An 18,406-nucleotide genomic window follows, 5' to 3' on the forward strand; every position below is an offset into this window, starting at 1 on the left:
GCGCACAGTCGTGTATTGTACAGACGCGCAACATAAAAAATATATATATATATATATATATATATATGTCGATTGTCTAACAAAAATAAATATTAGTTAAATCGAAAAAAGTTGAACGATTGAAATTCGCTCAATTAATGTAAGTTTTAGTTCGGACAAATAATAAGTATTCTATCGTGCATTTTTATGACATCTATAGAATAGAGTAATTTTAAAATATAAAAGTTAATTGTGTTAAGTTTTTTTTTTTTTCAATTCTTTTTTACTTTACGAAGGTGTTGTCTAGTGAAACAATTTGATGGACTACGATTGTTTTTTTTTTGAAAAACAAATATAATAATTAATTTCCGTAGGTATTATTTTTTTTTATATTTCTTTGCGTTTTAAATTATTTAAGGCAATTTTAAAAAAAAACTTAAAACTGATTTATTTTATATTTCAAAAGAAAAATTGCTTACTGAATTAAACCGATAGTCACGTCCTTTTTAAATGGTTGAAATTAATTAATTAATACTTTAAAATTTAGTGGGAAAAAATAAGGGCGTGTTTGATACGCGCGTTTTTCATTTTCATTTCTTGAAAAATGTGCATTTTCTGAAAAATGATGTTTGGTTTACGTTTTTCGTATTTGTTTTCTATAAAACTAGTTAGCGTTTTCTATAAAAACAGGAAATGATAAAAAGTTATTTTTCTATTTTTTAGAAAATACACGTTTTTCAAAAAATAAAAACAGGAAACGAGCGTACCAAACGCACCCTAAGTTTCGTTAGAAAATGAAATGGAAATTTTATCTTATAATTTAAATTTATTTTATGTAATATTGTTTTGACTATTTAAATAGTTTTTCTTGAACTATGTTATTCAAGTTCAGTCTATTCAACCATTCTCACATCATGGTGGGACGAAGAGCACATCAATAAGCTCTACGGTGGTATAGCATGTGGCAAAAAGTAAAATCATTTGTTCCTAGTGTTTCTGTCGCATCCGACCTCAGGTCATCATGAAGAAGATAAATTATGATAGTCGAGAGGGCAAGTGTGGCGATAGGGTGAGTTGAACAGGGTTCGGGGATTTATGCCCTAATAATCCTATGATTTGACCCCACGATCTCATATGACATATATATCATCATTTATCATCTCGAATGATCTGTAGGATCACTATGGAGGTATAATATTATAGTAAAAAAAAATGAATACGTTCGTCCCTAGCGTCTCTGTCAATCCATCTCAAAGTCAACATGAAATTACAGAGGTATAACATGAACTATCGATTGGTAGATATTGCTGAGCAAGTTGACGTTCACATTTGGTTGCTTCTTCTTGTACCATCCTCGAGTAACTTTCCTATTCAAAGTCGACACCCGGTCAAAGTCTCCGAACCGAATTCCCGAACACTTCTCGATCCCGAGTCTGATTCCCAAGCTCAAGCTGAGTCTGAGCAAATTAAGTCGTGCCCCCGAGCTCAACTTCTCCCAACTACTACGCCCATTTTCTTTCCTTATGGGTCTAACCAGGTCGGCCCATCTCCTATAATAGAATATTATTATCGGTATCAAATACAATCAATTGAGCCAAGAAAGTCAACTGATTTAGATTCGCAAGTTGAGGCGGTCAATCCGATCCCGCTGCGTGATCCGGACAAACTAATTGATCTAGCCAGATGGGCCAAACACACCCAAAATAGCCTAACACGCCAAACAAATTAGACCAATCTAATCAATTCGTCGAGCATCTTGGACAAGTCAGGCAAGTTGATCCACATGGGACGACCAAGACAAGAAAGCCACATCGGCTGGTCGGATTGAATGGGTCAGATCAGATAATCTGATCAGGCCATTTGGTCCAAGCGGCTTGCTTGATTTGAACCGCCTTGTCAGATTGGACAATTTCATCAGGCCATTTGGTTTGAGTAACTTGCCCAATTTGGATCAGTCGGTTGGATTAAACGAGTAATGCTATTGGGTTGCAACAATCAGTTGATCAGCAACTGTTAGGGATGGCAATGAAGCGGGGCAGGGACGGGTTTGTCATTCCTATCCCCGCTCCATTCTTATTTTTTCGGGTTCGGAGATTCCCCGAACCCGAACCCACGGGTTCAAGGATTCCCCATTCCCGTCCCATTTCCAAATTGACCCAAACAAATCACAGACACCAGAAACAGTAGAATATTAACCCAAGCAAATCACAGGCACAGAAACACCAAAATGGTAGCTACTGTATCATCAATTGCAATCCATAGAGGTGAAAGTTTAACTGCCATGTATTAATACCAATATTATCATCAATATTAATATTAATACATGTAATCTGACCTGGCATGAACTATTCTAGTGTCTGTGGTTTGTTTGAGTCAATTGATAATATTAATATTAATATCAATATTAATAATATTATTATTAATAATATTTTTTTAAAATTTTAATATTAATATTAATACTATTATTAATACTTTTAAAAAAAATCATATTATTATTTATTAATATTAATAATAATAATATTCGGGCCGGGTTCGGAGATGGGAATAGTATTCCCATACCCGCCCCAAACCCGCCCCATTCTCGAAAAATCGGGGATCCCCATCTCCATTTCGGGTTTTTCTTACGGGGTCCCAAACCCGCAGAGAAAATTACCATCCCTACGTGAGGGCTAAATGGATCGGTCTTTTTGAGCAGGTTACGTTGAAGTCAGTCTGACTGGACCGGTTTGTACATCCAAGCTTGGTTTGCTGCCTGATTGATTCAAGCTGATTTGTTGGGCTAGCTGGGTCTATTTGTCCTCATGGGCTGATTGCAAATTGTAATGATAAATCAAGACAAAATAGTTGGATCAATCAAGTCGCGTGGCCTACTCGGGATAAATTGACTTTGTCCAAATTGCATGATAAATCCAATTTAAAAAGATTTTTTTTTCCAAAACACATTCAAATAATATTAAAACAATTTATTTTCTTTTAAAAGACATTTTCTAATATTTTTTCCTCGAGTAATTTATTTTTAGCAACTAACTAAGGGCAGTTTCTGTGCAATAAATCCAGAAAAATTACTATATTCTTTAATGCATTCGTCTAATATGTATACATAAAAGTTACTTTATTCTTTTTTTTGTGCAATAAATGTAAACGATACGTTGAATCTTTCCGTCGATACAATTAAGATACACTATTTCTAACTTTTCCTTTCCCCTTCAGCCTAACCAATTTTCTCATTTGCTTAATCAATTTTCCTTCAATTTCTTCACCAAAAGTCAGTCTTGGCCGTCCGTTGTTGAATCTGAACGCTTTTCTAGAACGAGAGGGAGAGATGAAACAAATCAGTGGAGAAAACCCAAAAGAAGAGAAGTAGAAATAAACGTATATTGTTGGTCTGATATTGAAGTAAGCTGTAATCGAATGACCAGATGTAATTAAATGTAATAAAAGCAATGGAATAAAAAATGGCGATGAGTTTGGTCAATCGAAGGGCAGAGGATAGGAACAATAGGTGTTGTTCTTGATGCAGAGGAAGAGTCTTTCGTACGCCAAGGACATCTTGGTTGCCGTGAACATGGACTGGGCGTAGTTCTTGCATGCCCGGCCGCGCTCCGCCAGCCGCGCCGGTCCCTCGCCCACCACTTTCTCCAGTACCTCCAGCAGCGCCTCCACGTTGGGAGCGAACGTGTACCCGAACTCGTCGTCCACCACGATGGTCCCCTTGATGCTGGGAAACCGCGTCGCCGCCACCGGCTTGCCGCACTGCATCGCCTCCATCAGCGTCAGGTCCAGCCCCTGCGGCCGCAGCGTCGGGTTCAGGAACACGTCCAGCGAGTTGTAGAAGGCTCTCAGTTTCTCCGGTGGCACCGGTCCCAGCGCCACCACGTTACGGCCCAGCTCCGCGTACCGTTGCGCCCACGGCCCCGAACCCGCCACCACCAAGTACACGTTCGGATGGCGCAGGGACAACTTGGCGAACGCCTCGTACAGTAGCGGGTGCCCCTTGTCCTTCACCAGCCGCCCCGCCACGCCCATCACCAGAGAGCCGAGGGGTATCTTCATCTCCGCACGGAAGGCGTCGCCGAGGCTGGCGTCCGGGGCGAATTTGTCCTCCTCGACACCGTTGAGGATGACGTGGACGCGGCCGGAGGGGATCTGGTACACGTCGCGCAGCATCTCCCCCGTGCTGTCGCTGATGGCGACGTGGTGGGCGTAGTGGTGGAAAAAGCGGATCTCGTCGAGGACCTTGTAGATGGACCCGCCAAGGGAGCGGTTGAATGCTGGAGAGAGGGGCTCGTCGGGGCGGCGGGTCAAATCCTGGTAGATGCCCGAATGGAGCGCCTCCAGCGAGATGCCGTGCCACGACACGGCGAGGTTAGGAATGCGGCGCGCCCACCGGTGGAACACCGCCACGCTCTCCGAATGCACGACGTCGAAGGCACCGCCATGCTCCACCTCCGCCTCGTACAGCGCCCAGGCCTCGTCGCACCGCCAGTTCGTCCCGGAGAGAAAGTGGAGATGAGGGCCGCCGCCTGCGGCGCCGCCCTCGGCCGGCAGCTCGCCCGAGGAGGGCGCCGAGGTGAAGACGTGGATGGCGTGGCCGCGGCCAGACAGGGCGGAGTGAAGGGTGAGGGCGTGGCGCTCCATGCCACCGGGGGCGGAGGACACCGGCCACTTGCGGGTGAAGACGGCGATGCGCAGGCTGGCGGGCGGGGGACCGTCAGGGGTGAGGCGGAGGCTGTTCCAGGAGAAGTGAGCGTGGCGGAGGTCCCCGGAGAAGGTTGTAGCCTTGGAAGATGTGGCGGCGTTGCGGTAGGATGGGGTGGAGATGGAAGGGGAGCGGAGGAGCAGGATGGCTACGGCGGAGAGGGTGAGGAGGAGGAGAAGGGTGGTGGGGGAGGCGGAGTTAGGCTTCTTGGGGCGGAATGCCATATGACACAGAGGCGTTCGGAACGCCACGCTTCCTTTGATTCCTGGAATAACGTATCACGGTATTAGGTCACCACCATAAAGGGAAGAAGAATTAGGCATGTAATAGATTGCTCCTCGCGTCTTACCTTCGTCCTTGTTTTTCCTTCTGTGTTCGTTTATCGTCCTCTTTCGGCTTCAGTTCGCTTTGGATTTTGGCCTTTCGAATATATAAAAACAGTCATTATAATTATTTGGGCCTTACTTAATACGAGAGTTGACTTTACTTGAATTTGCAGCATAAATTGGAGTCAGTCACATGCTTCCTTGACTTCCCTGCCACTCCTTTCGATGTGAGATCTCGACTTGGACGATTTCTTGAATGCCCTTCACTTTCAACTGAATAACTGAGACTCTAAGCTTGCAAAGTCAGTTGACTGGGCGTAAACAAACACACAGACATGGAAATTGCTTGTCGATCCATGAAAGTCTAATAATATCTAAATATGGTAGACCATGCGTGATGGCAACTTTGGAAAGGGTGGAAACAAACTTCTAATCTAGACCCATTTTACCTCATAAAGTTACCCTATTGCTAACTTAGAGGATAATACCCAAATGAGTGTCCATACTGATCAACAGCACATTAATAAGTATCAATTTCATTCGGCGATTAAAATAACAAATCTACGTTTGTAAAATATTAGGCTCATCATGGCAAATCCGATTGACACAATAATCATAGTATCTAATAGGCGTCATCATCTTCACCCTCGGAACTATCTTCACTGGAGTGCGGCAGCACAGAAACAACTGCAGAGCAGCAGAACCATTCTCTGTCCTTCAAGAGAAGGCAACTTCCGTCTGAGTTCCATTTGATATCGCATACAACAAAGTCTGGCAATGGAATATTGACACAGCAAGCTCCAGTGGATGTCCACATGTATAACTGAGGGGTCCCAGTACACAGGACAAGCCGAGGGCAAGTAGGATCCCAGGCTACCGCCCGAATTGGATCTTTCTGCACCAATACTGAGACCAACTCAAGGCGTCGAATATCCCATATCCACAGAACAGTTGGCATATTATCATTGCGAGTGCAAACGTATTGACTGTCATTGCTCCATGCTAGTAAACCTGCACACATTGTAATAGTAAATGAATTTCAAATTGTTATTTGATGAAAAAGGAAAAAGTTCCACAATGTAATGAGTTGTTGCGATAAAGAGATTGCACATGTCATATTCTCAAAGGAGAATCACAATTGAGCATTATATATATTATATACCATTTTTCAAGTCTTTATTATTCCAATTACAACTCGATTGAATGATGAAATATGCCAAGGCCGTTTTGTTCTTGAATGTAGATACTCCAACAACTAGATGCAATCTCAGCATAGCTGGTGCAATCACCATGACAATTTTTTTATCATAGTTTAGATGGAAAATTGAAGCATTACTTAATTTCCAAAGACGTGTATGTTTAATTTCAGATATCTTTTTCAAATCTAATCTATTCAGCAAAGCCCATAAGATTTGCAGGATATGTGGTAAATTATGAGAGCATCATTGACGATATAAAGCAATGGTATGAAGAATATCTTTATTCCACATGATAAAAATATAATAGTAGTACTGGATAAAAAAGACAAGTTGATGAGCAGAGAAAAATAAGAACTAGAAAGGCACTTACCAATTCCTTGCTTTGGATTAGGTTTATCTGCTGCTGGCTTTTGGAACGGTACACTGAATGGACAATCTATAACTTTGTACTTGACTCTCAAGTTGCCTTCAGCAGCATTTTCTAGAAAGATGAAGGTTCAATAGACATTGCATGTGTTGAACCATTAGTTGTTATAAAAAGCTCCTTTTCTGAAAAAGGACTTAAAAGTATAAAACTCATTGTCTCAGGGCCTAAATGAGATAATGAGTACAAAACTGTGTCTCATGGTCTTAACTCATTTAACATTTAACTTATTTTGGCTAGATAAAACTTTGAGTCATTTGGTTAGAGCATAAGGCAAACTTGTTTGTCAGTATGAAATACTGCCACTGTCTCAGGGACTAAATGAAAGTAAAAAAACTCCTTATCATAATTAAATAGGATTTCTCAAATCTCATTAATGTACCTCCAATTCTTATTCTAGATGCATTGCAGGGAACCTCAACTGATTCAGAGAGATAAGAATGTCTGAGGAGGACTCAAGCATCATTTCCTTAATCTCTTAGAAGATTATAAAATCTAATTTAGTCAAATATAACTCTATTAGGAAATGTTTGATGAAATCCACAATTGAAGTGTTTTAAGAAGGATAATGATGTCGTGGAGACCTTGAACTTCCTAATTAATGTTTGGTTCAGGTTAGTCCTTAATTGCCTCAAATTTATCAGGATTTATACAATATCCTTATGTAGAAATGGTAAGCCAGAAAAAGAGGAAGAGGAAGAATAATTAGGAATTTAAAAGGAGCATTGCTCTCTCTCACTCGCTCATCTCATATAGATGTGAAGTATAACAGATATATAGGTATTGCATTGAATACAAATTGATATGCAGGAGATTATAGAAGTGAGACAACACAAACTAGCTTGACATAGTCTGGTCAGTATCTTCTTGACAGATATTGATATTTGATATTGTATCACTTTGGTAATCAGTATTGATACTGAAATTTGAAATCTTGTGAATAACAGCTCCAACAATCAAATGTTACTACAAATGAAATTGAACAACACAATCCTGAAGACCAAAAGTTGTATACTATGCAAGGATTGCTCCAAAAGAAGATGAGTGACATGAAAAATTCTTTCTTCTTGTTTCTTTAGATGGAAAAATTCAAGTAAATCAAAAGCAAAAAGGGAGTTCATGTGACTAATAAAGCATCACATATGTAAAACCATGTAATATAATTATCAGGAAAGCATCAAAAACATCATGTTTCAATAATCATAAATTAGATGTGAATGGTGCATTTTCTACATCTTCAGTTATTTTGCTTTGCAAATCATGATGCTCAAGTATTCAGGTCAAGAGACTTTTGATAAAAATAGTCCATAAACTTACTACAAGAAAAAGAATCATCATTATTCTTACCAGCACAGGTACCTTGTATTCCATGTGGGAAGTTGTCGCTTAGATATAGTTCAGTCATATCAAGTTGCAAAGGTTCATCAACTTCCTACCACAGATATTCATATCTTGGAATTAACAGTTAGTGGGACAACTGAAACATGTGAGGCAAAATGAGTGTGAATAGTGCATATATGCTCACCTTGAAGAGAACTGCATTACACGGACTGCGAATGGTAGTTACATGTGAGAATTCAGCAAAAGTTTTCCATGTCAGGTGGTTGAGGGCCCGTAACATCTGATCATAGCTACCAACAGCCAGGAATTGGCCACATGGAGACCAGGCAACAGTCTTTACACCTAATCCACTATCACATGGTTGATACTTGAATAAGCATCTACCATCTGGAGAATAAATCAGAACCTGTGTATCATAAGTATTAATGTAGCACTTAATGCAAACAGCCGAGGGCATGACAGAAAGTTTAGGTTGAAGCAGATGTAATAGCAAGCAACCTTTTAGTTTATTGAGGCAGTCCTAGCAAACTGGATACAACCCTTGATGACCAATCTCATTAACCCCTACCAATCAGACTTAGTCAAAGGCAGATAGATTGACAAAGTCCAGATGACCCTCACTCACGCAATGAAGGAGATGTACCATGTTTCATGCACACACAAGACTTTTTCAAGTATTTCAACTCAGTCTTATCGGATACACTCCCAAAGTGCATATGCACCTCAGTGATTCACCATTGCATGTGTTACCAATTGTTCACCAACAGTCATAGATTGAAGCAGGGGGCTCACTGCTAATTTTTTATGGCATGACATGTAAAGAGATGAATATTGATTTTTGTGGCTCAGTGTTTATTGGGTTTGTAGGTTAAGGAAGAACGCTAAATACCAGCAGGATTGTTGCAGAAAGATTCAGTTTAAAAGTTGTAATGAAAACATTTTACTATGTATTTTATTGTTGGTCTTCTAAGATTTCAAGGGATGAAATTATATTTGGATGATAATCAACTGTTAATCTAGGTTGGTAATTTTCTACCCATTTGCAAAATGGATGCATTAGAAAGCCTAGTTGGATCAAATTCCATGGAAATTACCAAACCCCTTGAATGTCCTAGTATCATTTTCATTTGAAAGGCCTATTTCATGTTGAGGTTTTGGCAGAGTTCCTAGAGAGCTTTGAGCAAAAAAAATTTTTCCAACACCTCTTCACCCTCATAGAAATGGCCCTATTAAAAGCTCTACCTGGGAAAGCATGAAGTTCCACAATGTTGTTGGATGAAGTTTACATATCTCCAAATAACTGAGAGTAACTCTCTGTCTCTCTCTTTAATTATGTCTAAGTAAACAACGTAAATGAAATAGAACAGATATGGGATAGAACAATTCTTTCTTTACTTTTTTCTCTTCCCTTAAAGTATTTCACTCGCCTTCTATTCTTTCTGTCCATGTACAGTGTGTGTGTTTCCCCGTAAAAAAAAAGGTTTTAACATTAGCAAATCTTAAGTAATATCTGAAAAGTTAATGATGAATTTCTGTTCCAGAATAGTAGATCTAAAGCATATGCTGTTAAAATAATGATTTCATTTTCCATCGGAAGAGAATATTAAAAAAAAAGCATACTGACAAACAAACAGAGTAAATTTTTAGACCAGCATTAACAAGTTAATAAATTTTAGCATTATTAATCATGGAACAATTTTTTAGGAATATGGTTATATCGAAATACTTGATTTAAAGGTACAAATACAATAACAAGTATCCTTCCATTAAAAAAAAAAAGAAGAAAACTAATCTTTAGAAGATCAAATCATTATCACCTTGTATTCGAGAAGAGAGTCCCAGATAACGATGGTACTATCATCCGGAGACCACTCAGCGCCTGATAAATCTATTGTGTCAACAGCATAAGCGCCCATAATTTCCCATGTCTGACAGGAAAGCAAATTTATAAAGTCTTTACAATCACGCCTTGTGCATACTGCAGCAAACTTGCCATCTTTAGTGAAAGAAACACCTCTTGAAGCAAGTTTTGGCCACTGCACATGAACACAGGCAGTGTTTAGCAGTGACCAAACAGTCAATCTCAGCTGAAACTCTGATGTAGTCAGTATGTGACGACTGTCAGGGCTCCACCTTGCATATAAAACTCCAGCAGGGCCTTCGTCTATTCTGCATGTCCATTCTGGTTGGGTTAGTGACCATGCCTGTACTACCGGTTTCTTGTGAAGACCGCAAAGTATGTATTCAGAATCCAAGGCCCATTCAATATATCTTATCTTGTCCACACATGAAAAGAGTTGAATGACCTATGGAGACGGAGCAAATCAACTATAATATCACAAAAGCATTTTTCAGAATAGTTAATGAGCAGAAATATATATTTTTTCCTTTTTGAAGTAACTCACGGAGCAAGTATGCTTTATGATAATTACAGTCAGCTGAGAATTTATTAACAAAATTATTCCGTCTTCATACGCAAAATTCATAAAAACAGAGGGCATAGAATTGAATCTAAAAGATACAAAATTCATCCATAGATGCAGAGTTAATTCTTCTAACGAATGAATCAATTGTAAAAGAACCAAGATTTCAACACGCATTTCCTTCCACCAAATTCCCTGAAACTCTGAAAGCAAGAAGCGCGGAATCTATAAATAACTGCGAAACACTTGTTACCTTGAGGGAGACGACTTCACGGATAACGAGGCGATAATCCACAGCGACGGCAAGGAACCGGGAGTTGGGCGAGAAACAGCAGGGACCCGATTGCTTATACGGATCCGTGAACTCCATGGATCTAATGGGAAATCGTAATGGGAGGAAACCCTAAGAGATCGCTGATGCGGGGCGAGCAATCGCCGCGAGATTAGTCGTCGGGGCGCATGACGAGCGGAATGTGGAAACCCTAGGCAGGAAAAAGGAAGAAGAGGCGCTTTTGTGCCTGTTTCGAATGAGCAACGGAGCGGTACAATAATTAGAGAAAATAAAAACACTGGGAGCGGAGGCACTATAGAAGAAGGAAATTCAAGTTGAAAAAACAAAAATCCTGTGTTTTGAAATAAAAAAAAATGGAATTCATAGAATACTAAACTTGTATATCATTAATTAATATCCTTTAATTACAAAAACAATAGTCTATAGCAAGTGTCGACTAGCTCGGGGCCCAACTGGTACCAATCAAAGGGAGCAGCGCTCATTGTTCATGCATGCACCGGTTTATTGAATTTGTTGGCATAAGAGTTCAAACTTCTTGAAGGGCTTTCATCTCTTGCCCTTCGTCCTGTACTTTTGAGGACGACTTATCGATCCCGATCGATCTGAAGCAAGTGATGTTCGCAAGAGTTCCCACGGCATCGACGACCCCCTCGATCCTCGACGATGTTTCTATCAACAGCGACGCCATTGTCATAAGCGGCACAATGTCGAGCAGGCTCAGCGCCGCAGCTCCACTGCTCTTGTTCTCTTCGTCTTTCGATTGCGTCGTGGCTTGGGTCAGTAACAGTCGGTCGGGGAGCGATGACAAAGCGATCTGGAGCTCCTGCACCGCGAGCTTCATCTCCTCGACAAATAAGTTAATGCTCGGAGACCTTTTCATCATGCTGATCGAGCTCGATAGCTCCCTCAGCACCTTGGACGAGTCGGAGCTTAGTTTGACGCAAGCATCTCTGAGATGTTTCTTCAAGCTTTCAGGTGCCTGATATCAGATTAATTATTCAGATTTGTCCTCTGGTATGTATGATCTGAATCGTTAATTAGTTTAATTTTATTATTAATTACCTTCGTTTTTGAATTGAGACTAGCATGGAGGGATTCCACGCAGTAAGCGCAGTGCCTCGTGGAAGATCCAACCTTGAGGTACTGCTTCCATGGATGCCTAAATCCGAAACGACCATGCGCCGGTTCCCATCTCGCCAAATTGGCATGTGAATCCTCCGACGCTTTGGAGTTAATTACAGACTCGTAGGCCTTGGAGCGGGGAGACGAAGAACACTCTTCTCCATTCGTGTTGTTGTGATCAGCAGTAACGAAGTAATCTTCCACGCAACCTGGACGCTCATTCTTAGTCTTTGGCAAAACTCAAACTGTTTTTATGACTGAAGAGATGGAAGAAGCTAAGGCACATACCCTCCAAGGAGTCCGCGAGCTTTGCCATGTTGCTAGAGATGAGGAGGTGGAGCTCCTGGCCGGACCAAACAGGGGAAAAGAGCACGCAGACGGAGATGGTTATTCCGATGCCAATGGCGATCGTCGAGACGCGTTGTATGGCTAAGTCCATCAGTTCATCGACGCGGTAGCCCGAGACAGCTACCAAGCTGAAGGTGAGGATGAATATGGTGACGCCGTAGTCGAAACGAGCTTTCACAGTCGGTATGAACCGAGAAAAAGTTGCTGCTGAAGCTGTTGCACCAGAAAGAAGGGAAGGAAAAAAAACATGAAGCGCTGTGCGTTATTGGGTGAACGTTGAGAGCTGTTGTTGTTGCTCACGTACCTAAAAGGAAGACTGACGCGCTAAGAATCAGTGGCTCCACCTTTTGGCCCGACTTGGTTGCCACCCAGTCGATTCCCACTGCAAGGGCGCCGGCGCTAAGTGTCGCTATGGCTCTGTTTATTGCTTTGTACAAGCACCCACCTGTATCCGTGCCATTAGCAACAAGTGGACTATGACAAAAAAGAAGAAGAGGAAGAAATTTTATTTAACTCTGGACTCACCGACTGTATATTCGAAGACGACGACGACGGTCATCACAGCCCACATGGCCGAGCTCCCGAAGCCATTGTACAGGGGCCGAGCGTAGTAGAAGAGAGACACCAGAGTGAGGGCGACGCCTACTTTAATGCCGTGTATGACCTTCCTCGGATCGTCTGCGCCCATCTTCCAGACTTTCTTCCCGAACGTCGACACCTTCGCCATGGTTCCTACTCCGAACTCAACCAGTCGGCGCCGAATCCTACAGTTCCAACCGGAGACGGGTTCTGCCGTCGTGGATGAGCCTTCGGGGACGGTCACTCGCCATCCCAAACTGACAGGCACTTCCTTTTGGCTGCTCATAATTCCACTCTATGCAAGTTAAGCAGCTAATTGGGATGCTGTGAGGTCAACTTCCTTGGTCGAACATTTATATAAGGGTGGAAGATGGGAAAGCTGGTGTACGTACGGAAGGATAGTGTTATACAACCTCACGCGCAGTGGGTGCCGCCCAATGGCGAGAGGACACTGGCTAGAGGCATGGCACTTTGCTGAGACAGCAGTGAGCGATTAGGTTGGTGCATGGAAGGTGCAGCATTGCATTTGCATGTACATGGCAATCATGGAGAATGAATGTACGGCAAGGTACTAGAACTTTTTAATATTTTATTTCAAGATATGTGAGCTCCACTTCCACTGACTCAGTTGCTTTCGCGTAGGCACAACCTAATTTGGGCACAATGAACGTCAGTACACGATTGACAAATGTGAAAGTTAAGTCATCCATATTCATCAAATATGAACATATTTACTTTTTTTTTTTTTTTAAAAAAATTGAATTCATCTAAAAAAAAGTTGAATATTTAAACTTGCTATTAAGGGCATCTACAACACTAATCCATTATAATATCCACCATCTCATCATGGGATCCGTTACCACATACTCATTATAATAATATATCTCTTTCATCCACATTCCTTTTAATATTAACTAAATTCGTCTCAACCATTCTCGAGACTCTAGGTGGGAAAAAAATTAATATTTTTTAAATAAATATTATTAGAAATATTTAATTTTATTAGTTATAGTAAAAGGTGGAATTTGCCACTCTAGCATCCCAACGTGATCGATCCTACAACCATCTATGAGGAGGTAAATCGGGAAGCTGCAGTTGGTCATTACAGGGAGAGCATTTTTCTTGACTTTACCGAAATTGGACACCTTGCCCATTGTAACAATATCTACCTCGTATTAATCAATTTAATCATATTCCGGGGGTGACATTTAATTCTGTTAGTAAGATTTAAAAGAGGATTTTCATATATTGTCAATAATTATTTATACAATTAGAAATGACCAACTAGATCAAGTAACAATAACTTTATCCTATGTCAAATCTCACTTTTTTATCATTAGTGAAATTTAAAAAATAAAAAATATTTTTTGTTATCTAATGTTTCTAAACAATAATAAATTATTGTAATACTATTAATATATATTTTTAAAAAAATATCAATCATTTTTAACTTCGAAGAAGGAAAGTCTCGACATAATAGTAAAATTATTATGTGACCTGGAGTAAATAAATTCGAGTACTAAATATAGTCACTATGTATAATAGACTTTTCCTCGAAATCCCTCTGAGTTTCGTGAACTAAACTATTGTTTTATCAATTTTAACTTTGATAAATTATTAATAAAATTTATTTATCCAAAAATATTTAGCCAGAAAATATTGATGGTGAATTATTAAAAAAATGAAAGAATACTACATTATTGAATATATTTTTTACTTTAAAAAATATTTTTATCAAAAATATATATATATCAATTAAGTAACTGATAAATATTTTTAATTTATTAACAAAATTTAATTTTGATTAATAAATTAAAATTTTATCATTAAAAATTTTAAAATTACTAATTAAATTTTAATATAAAAATAAATTACCAACTAAATCTAATTTTAATAGTAAAAAATTAAAATTATCAATTAAATCTAATACGAGTAAAAAAATAAAAATGATCCAAATTTAATCTATAAAAATTTTTAAATTTTTGATCAAATATAATTCAGCCAGTAAAAAATTAAAATTACTGATAAAAGTAAATCTCCACAAAAATTTATTTTAACTATAATTTTAAATATTTAATATCTATACTCATATGTTTTTAAATTAATATTCATATTTAATTTATATAGATATATATATGTAAAATTTATGGGTCCCAATATAATAAGGGTCCTAGGCAGACTTTAACAGCCTATATCTTGAGCCGGTCCTGATATTAATACTCATTATTTATGGATCTCACATAAATCTCAATCATCTTAAAATTATATTATATTAAATAAATATATTTTAAATATATTTAAAAAAAATAAAATAAAAAAATACACCGCAGCAACATCACATTTTGGTTTTTTATTTTTTTTAATCCAATGACATGCAGCATTGAACGCGATCGATGCCACGACAGCATTAACACAACATCACATTGGTATTAACATTAATATGCAGTTATAACATTCACTGTTGAACGTGAATGCAAATGCTCTAAGTATTCATCAATCTCCACTCCCATTCGATTTGAACCCTCCAACTCATTTACTTTGATAATGCATTATTTACTCGATAACAAGACTACATGAGTTGATAACAACAATAAACATTATAATCTTCTTACATTACTTGCTGTCTGCCGTTCAATTTTGCATCTTTTTCTTATTTTATTTTTCACTTTTCTTAGAGGAAGAAAGATGATATATATCTACCAATGGCATTCAATTTAGGTAAGGTCAGACAGCCATATATTTATTATTTTTTTGCAGAATCATAAGCTCCTGATTTGCTAGTTCTAGTGTAGAAATTGGGTGCTTGAATGTGACATCCGAGCTGTATTCCATTTACCGCTCGGTTGCTCGGTGAGTTCATGCTTGCAGAGATGCAACTAAAATGAGAGAACTTCCATGGTGAACCAGCCGCCAATGTGAAACCGATCTGATAAGATTGCGAGAGATATCTTTATGGTACAGGTTGATGTCAGAATCGTCGTGCTTTCCATCTCTCCAGTGCTGCGAGAAAGAACAAGGAATTGGGACAGACGAAGTCAACGTACGGTTTAGAACAAGAATCTCTTCGTTGGGATAAAGGAAATTGATTAACTTTTTGTTCATGCTTGACACAAATAAAAGTGTTTCTTTTTTTTTCTTCTTCTTCTTCCTGGGTGATCATCATCAGAGCAGAGCAACACATTGTTGAAAAAGTGAGGTTGGCTAACTTCTGTCCATGGAAGTCATCCTTATTCATGATTTGTTCACTTTATTTAGCCCCCATGCTAGACAATCTAACACATTGTTGGTCAACGTTGATCCTGCAGGGACATAGTGGAATGTCTGATGAGGATGATTTGACCAAATCTTGTGTTTCAAATCATTTCATGAAAACGCTTTCAGACTCCACAAATGCATGTGCATATAATAAATCACATATACTAAAACGAATCCTTTGAGATGCTGTATAAACATCTATACTTACTCCATTTTTCTTGTTGCATTCACTATAGCACGAAGAGAGAACGAGTTCTTGTATTTGTATCCATCAAGAGTAGAGAAGTACAAGGCACATTTCTTCATAGGCTGTTGTGGAGCGCTGCACAAAGACATGGCTATGTGACATGATCCATGTCTTCCTGGACGAGTTGTGCAGATTTTGAGGTCTCGGTTTATATTTTCACGTCGAGCAAAATCATTCTTAGAGCAAGCTTTGTGATTCAGTTAACAGATCTGTGACCAATGATTATGAGTAAATCAGGGTTTTAATTTGTTGGTTGGAATCTTGCCCATATAGAAATTATCAAACAATGATCTTGAAAGCAATTGCACCTCTGTTTCTCCTAGTTTTACGAACCTTCAAATAACCTGACCATACATTAACCTGCTATGATTCAATGGCCTAAGTTCAAATAAGACTGATAGATTTTGTTAAAATCTATTTGAAATGATTAAATGTTCTATACTAAAAAGCTCTCTATGAGGTTATAATCAAAGGTTTCCAATCAACACATTTACCTCTAATCAATTGGAGTGCCAAAATACAAATACAGCCACTAAATTTCAACAGCCTCTAATCAAATATAAATATTTTCAATTATTATTTTCTTCCAGCAGTTATTGTTATTTTTTACTGCTGTAGTTTTTCAGTGGTAGCCATGATCATTGTCATCTTATCAGTGCATTTCTTAAGTCATATGACTGTAGTTTCTATGCTGCAGCAACAGCCAAACATCTGTGCCTTTAGTTTTGTGACCATAGCACTTCAACAAATTATCGCTTTGAATCTTCTAGATCCTTTTCCTCTGCTTGATCTAACTTTGATTTAGATCCCTACTGTAATTAAACTAGTTTTCCACATTGTGACTTGAAAAGTTCTAGATATCCCTTTCATTGCCTACCTTTAGAAGTAAGCTTATCACTTTGTGACGGTGCATTGAACCCTTTTGGTCATCACTATACCTACACTCTACAACTTGGAGCATGCCAATGTCAATGTGGTCTCCCCTCACTGACACTTTCAGCTGTGACCCATGAAAATGACAAGCAGATTGCAAATGGAGCACGCTGCCAAATCACAATTTGCAAACAATAATATTTGCCAACTTCTTCATCATCTTCTTCTTCGTCCTCGCTGTGTATCATCGTCCTTTTTGAATACCATTAGGTAGGCACTATGAGCCATGAGGCACGTCTCTGCCTTAGTGGTCTCATCTCTTGGCTAGTGGTTGGGCTCATATCTCGGTTATGTTTGACCTAGTGGAGGAAGGGATTTCGCTTCAACCTTAAAGCTGGTATATTCAAGATTAGACTTGAGTGGACTGCCCAATACGACTGATATTGGGTGTGGCAAATTGGCTGTTCCAGATAGAGAAGAAAAAGAAGGATAACTAAGTTAAGTGTTGCTTTTCTTTCCATTATTGTCATTTCAGATCCTCAGAGTAGCCACCATCACTGCAACCTCAACCTCGGATCGTCTCGACACTGCTCAGACCGGACTCCATCACCTCGGACAAAGCATTTCTCCATTCGACTCAATCAGATGGTGTGACAATTCAGCTCAACGCAAAGCCTTGCCATAGTCAAACCCTGCATCGAGTCTGTGTTTGCCACCATATCCTCATCTATTATAGTTTGACCATTACAGATTGGTGCATCAGGTGGCAAAACAGGTAAAGTATGAAAGCTTGCATAGGAGAGGAGAGGAGGGAGGTGGAGCTCTAGAGCCCCAGTTTCGCCGACGAAGAAAGCCCCTGGGGTGGTCCCCTGAGCACCGAGGAGAGTCGAACCACATATCCCCTCTACCAAGAAAGAAGTAGACCTACTTCGCTGCAACAAAGTTACTCCTAAAGGCGGCTGTCTATAAGGAAACCTGGGAACACATGAACTCATAGGTCAAGTTTAGGTAGGGTTAATGGAAAGACTGATTCCACGGGGATAAAGAAACCTGGTATATTTGATGGTTTTGACATGGAATATGAATTCGCAAGAGAGATTGAAGCAAACACTATTATTTTCAGAGACTGTCAACAAGACGTTGATCAACAGCGAATATTTGTGAAAATTTATCAACGAGACAAAATTGAGAAATATATAGCAAGAACAGCGGCAAGCTTGAGTGCTCATGCAGAAGTGCATCGACTTGATCATTAGAGGTATGGCTATCAAGGGAACAACACCAAAATCAAGGCATGAA

At 39.3% G+C, this 18,406-nt stretch overlaps 3 protein-coding genes across 4 annotated transcripts; all 3 read right to left on the reverse strand.

The window, feature by feature from the left end:
- Positions 1–3,370: 3,370 nt before the first annotated feature.
- LOC121997980 lies at positions 3,371–5,401 on the reverse strand. Its single transcript, XM_042552684.1, has 2 exons — positions 5,028–5,401; positions 3,371–4,943 (listed from the first exon to the last, which is right to left on the reverse strand). Exon 2 carries the CDS (start codon positions 4,900–4,902, stop codon positions 3,451–3,453), a length of 1,452 nt encoding a protein of 483 aa, XP_042408618.1. The 5' UTR covers positions 4,903–4,943; positions 5,028–5,401; the 3' UTR covers positions 3,371–3,450.
- A 123-nt stretch (positions 5,402–5,524) lies between these two features.
- On the reverse strand, positions 5,525–10,780 carry LOC121997981 (WD repeat-containing protein WRAP73-like). Of its 2 annotated transcripts, none has more exons than XM_042552687.1 (6): positions 10,645–10,780; positions 9,786–10,274; positions 8,153–8,374; positions 7,987–8,059; positions 6,574–6,684; positions 5,525–6,015 (listed from the first exon to the last, which is right to left on the reverse strand). In XM_042552687.1, exons 1-6 carry the CDS (start codon positions 10,759–10,761, stop codon positions 5,627–5,629), a joined length of 1,401 nt encoding a protein of 466 aa, XP_042408621.1. In that variant the 5' UTR covers positions 10,762–10,780; the 3' UTR covers positions 5,525–5,626. The 2 variants fall into 2 exon arrangements, with proteins under 2 accessions (XP_042408621.1, XP_042408619.1); XM_042552685.1 differs by having other exon boundaries at positions 7,975–8,059.
- Positions 10,781–11,209: 429 nt separating this feature from the next.
- LOC121995301 (aluminum-activated malate transporter 10-like) lies at positions 11,210–13,018 on the reverse strand. Its single transcript, XM_042549077.1, has 5 exons — positions 12,679–13,018; positions 12,458–12,598; positions 12,094–12,366; positions 11,746–12,014; positions 11,210–11,662 (listed from the first exon to the last, which is right to left on the reverse strand). The coding sequence occupies exons 1-5, from the start codon at positions 13,016–13,018 to the stop codon at positions 11,210–11,212; spliced, it is 1,476 nt and encodes a 491-aa protein (XP_042405011.1).
- Positions 13,019–18,406: the final 5,388 nt, after the last annotated feature.

The sequence above is a fragment of the Zingiber officinale genome, chromosome 6A (assembly GCF_018446385.1).
Source record: "Zingiber officinale cultivar Zhangliang chromosome 6A, Zo_v1.1, whole genome shotgun sequence".
In the NCBI taxonomy this organism is placed as follows: Eukaryota; Viridiplantae; Streptophyta; class Magnoliopsida; order Zingiberales; family Zingiberaceae; genus Zingiber; species Zingiber officinale.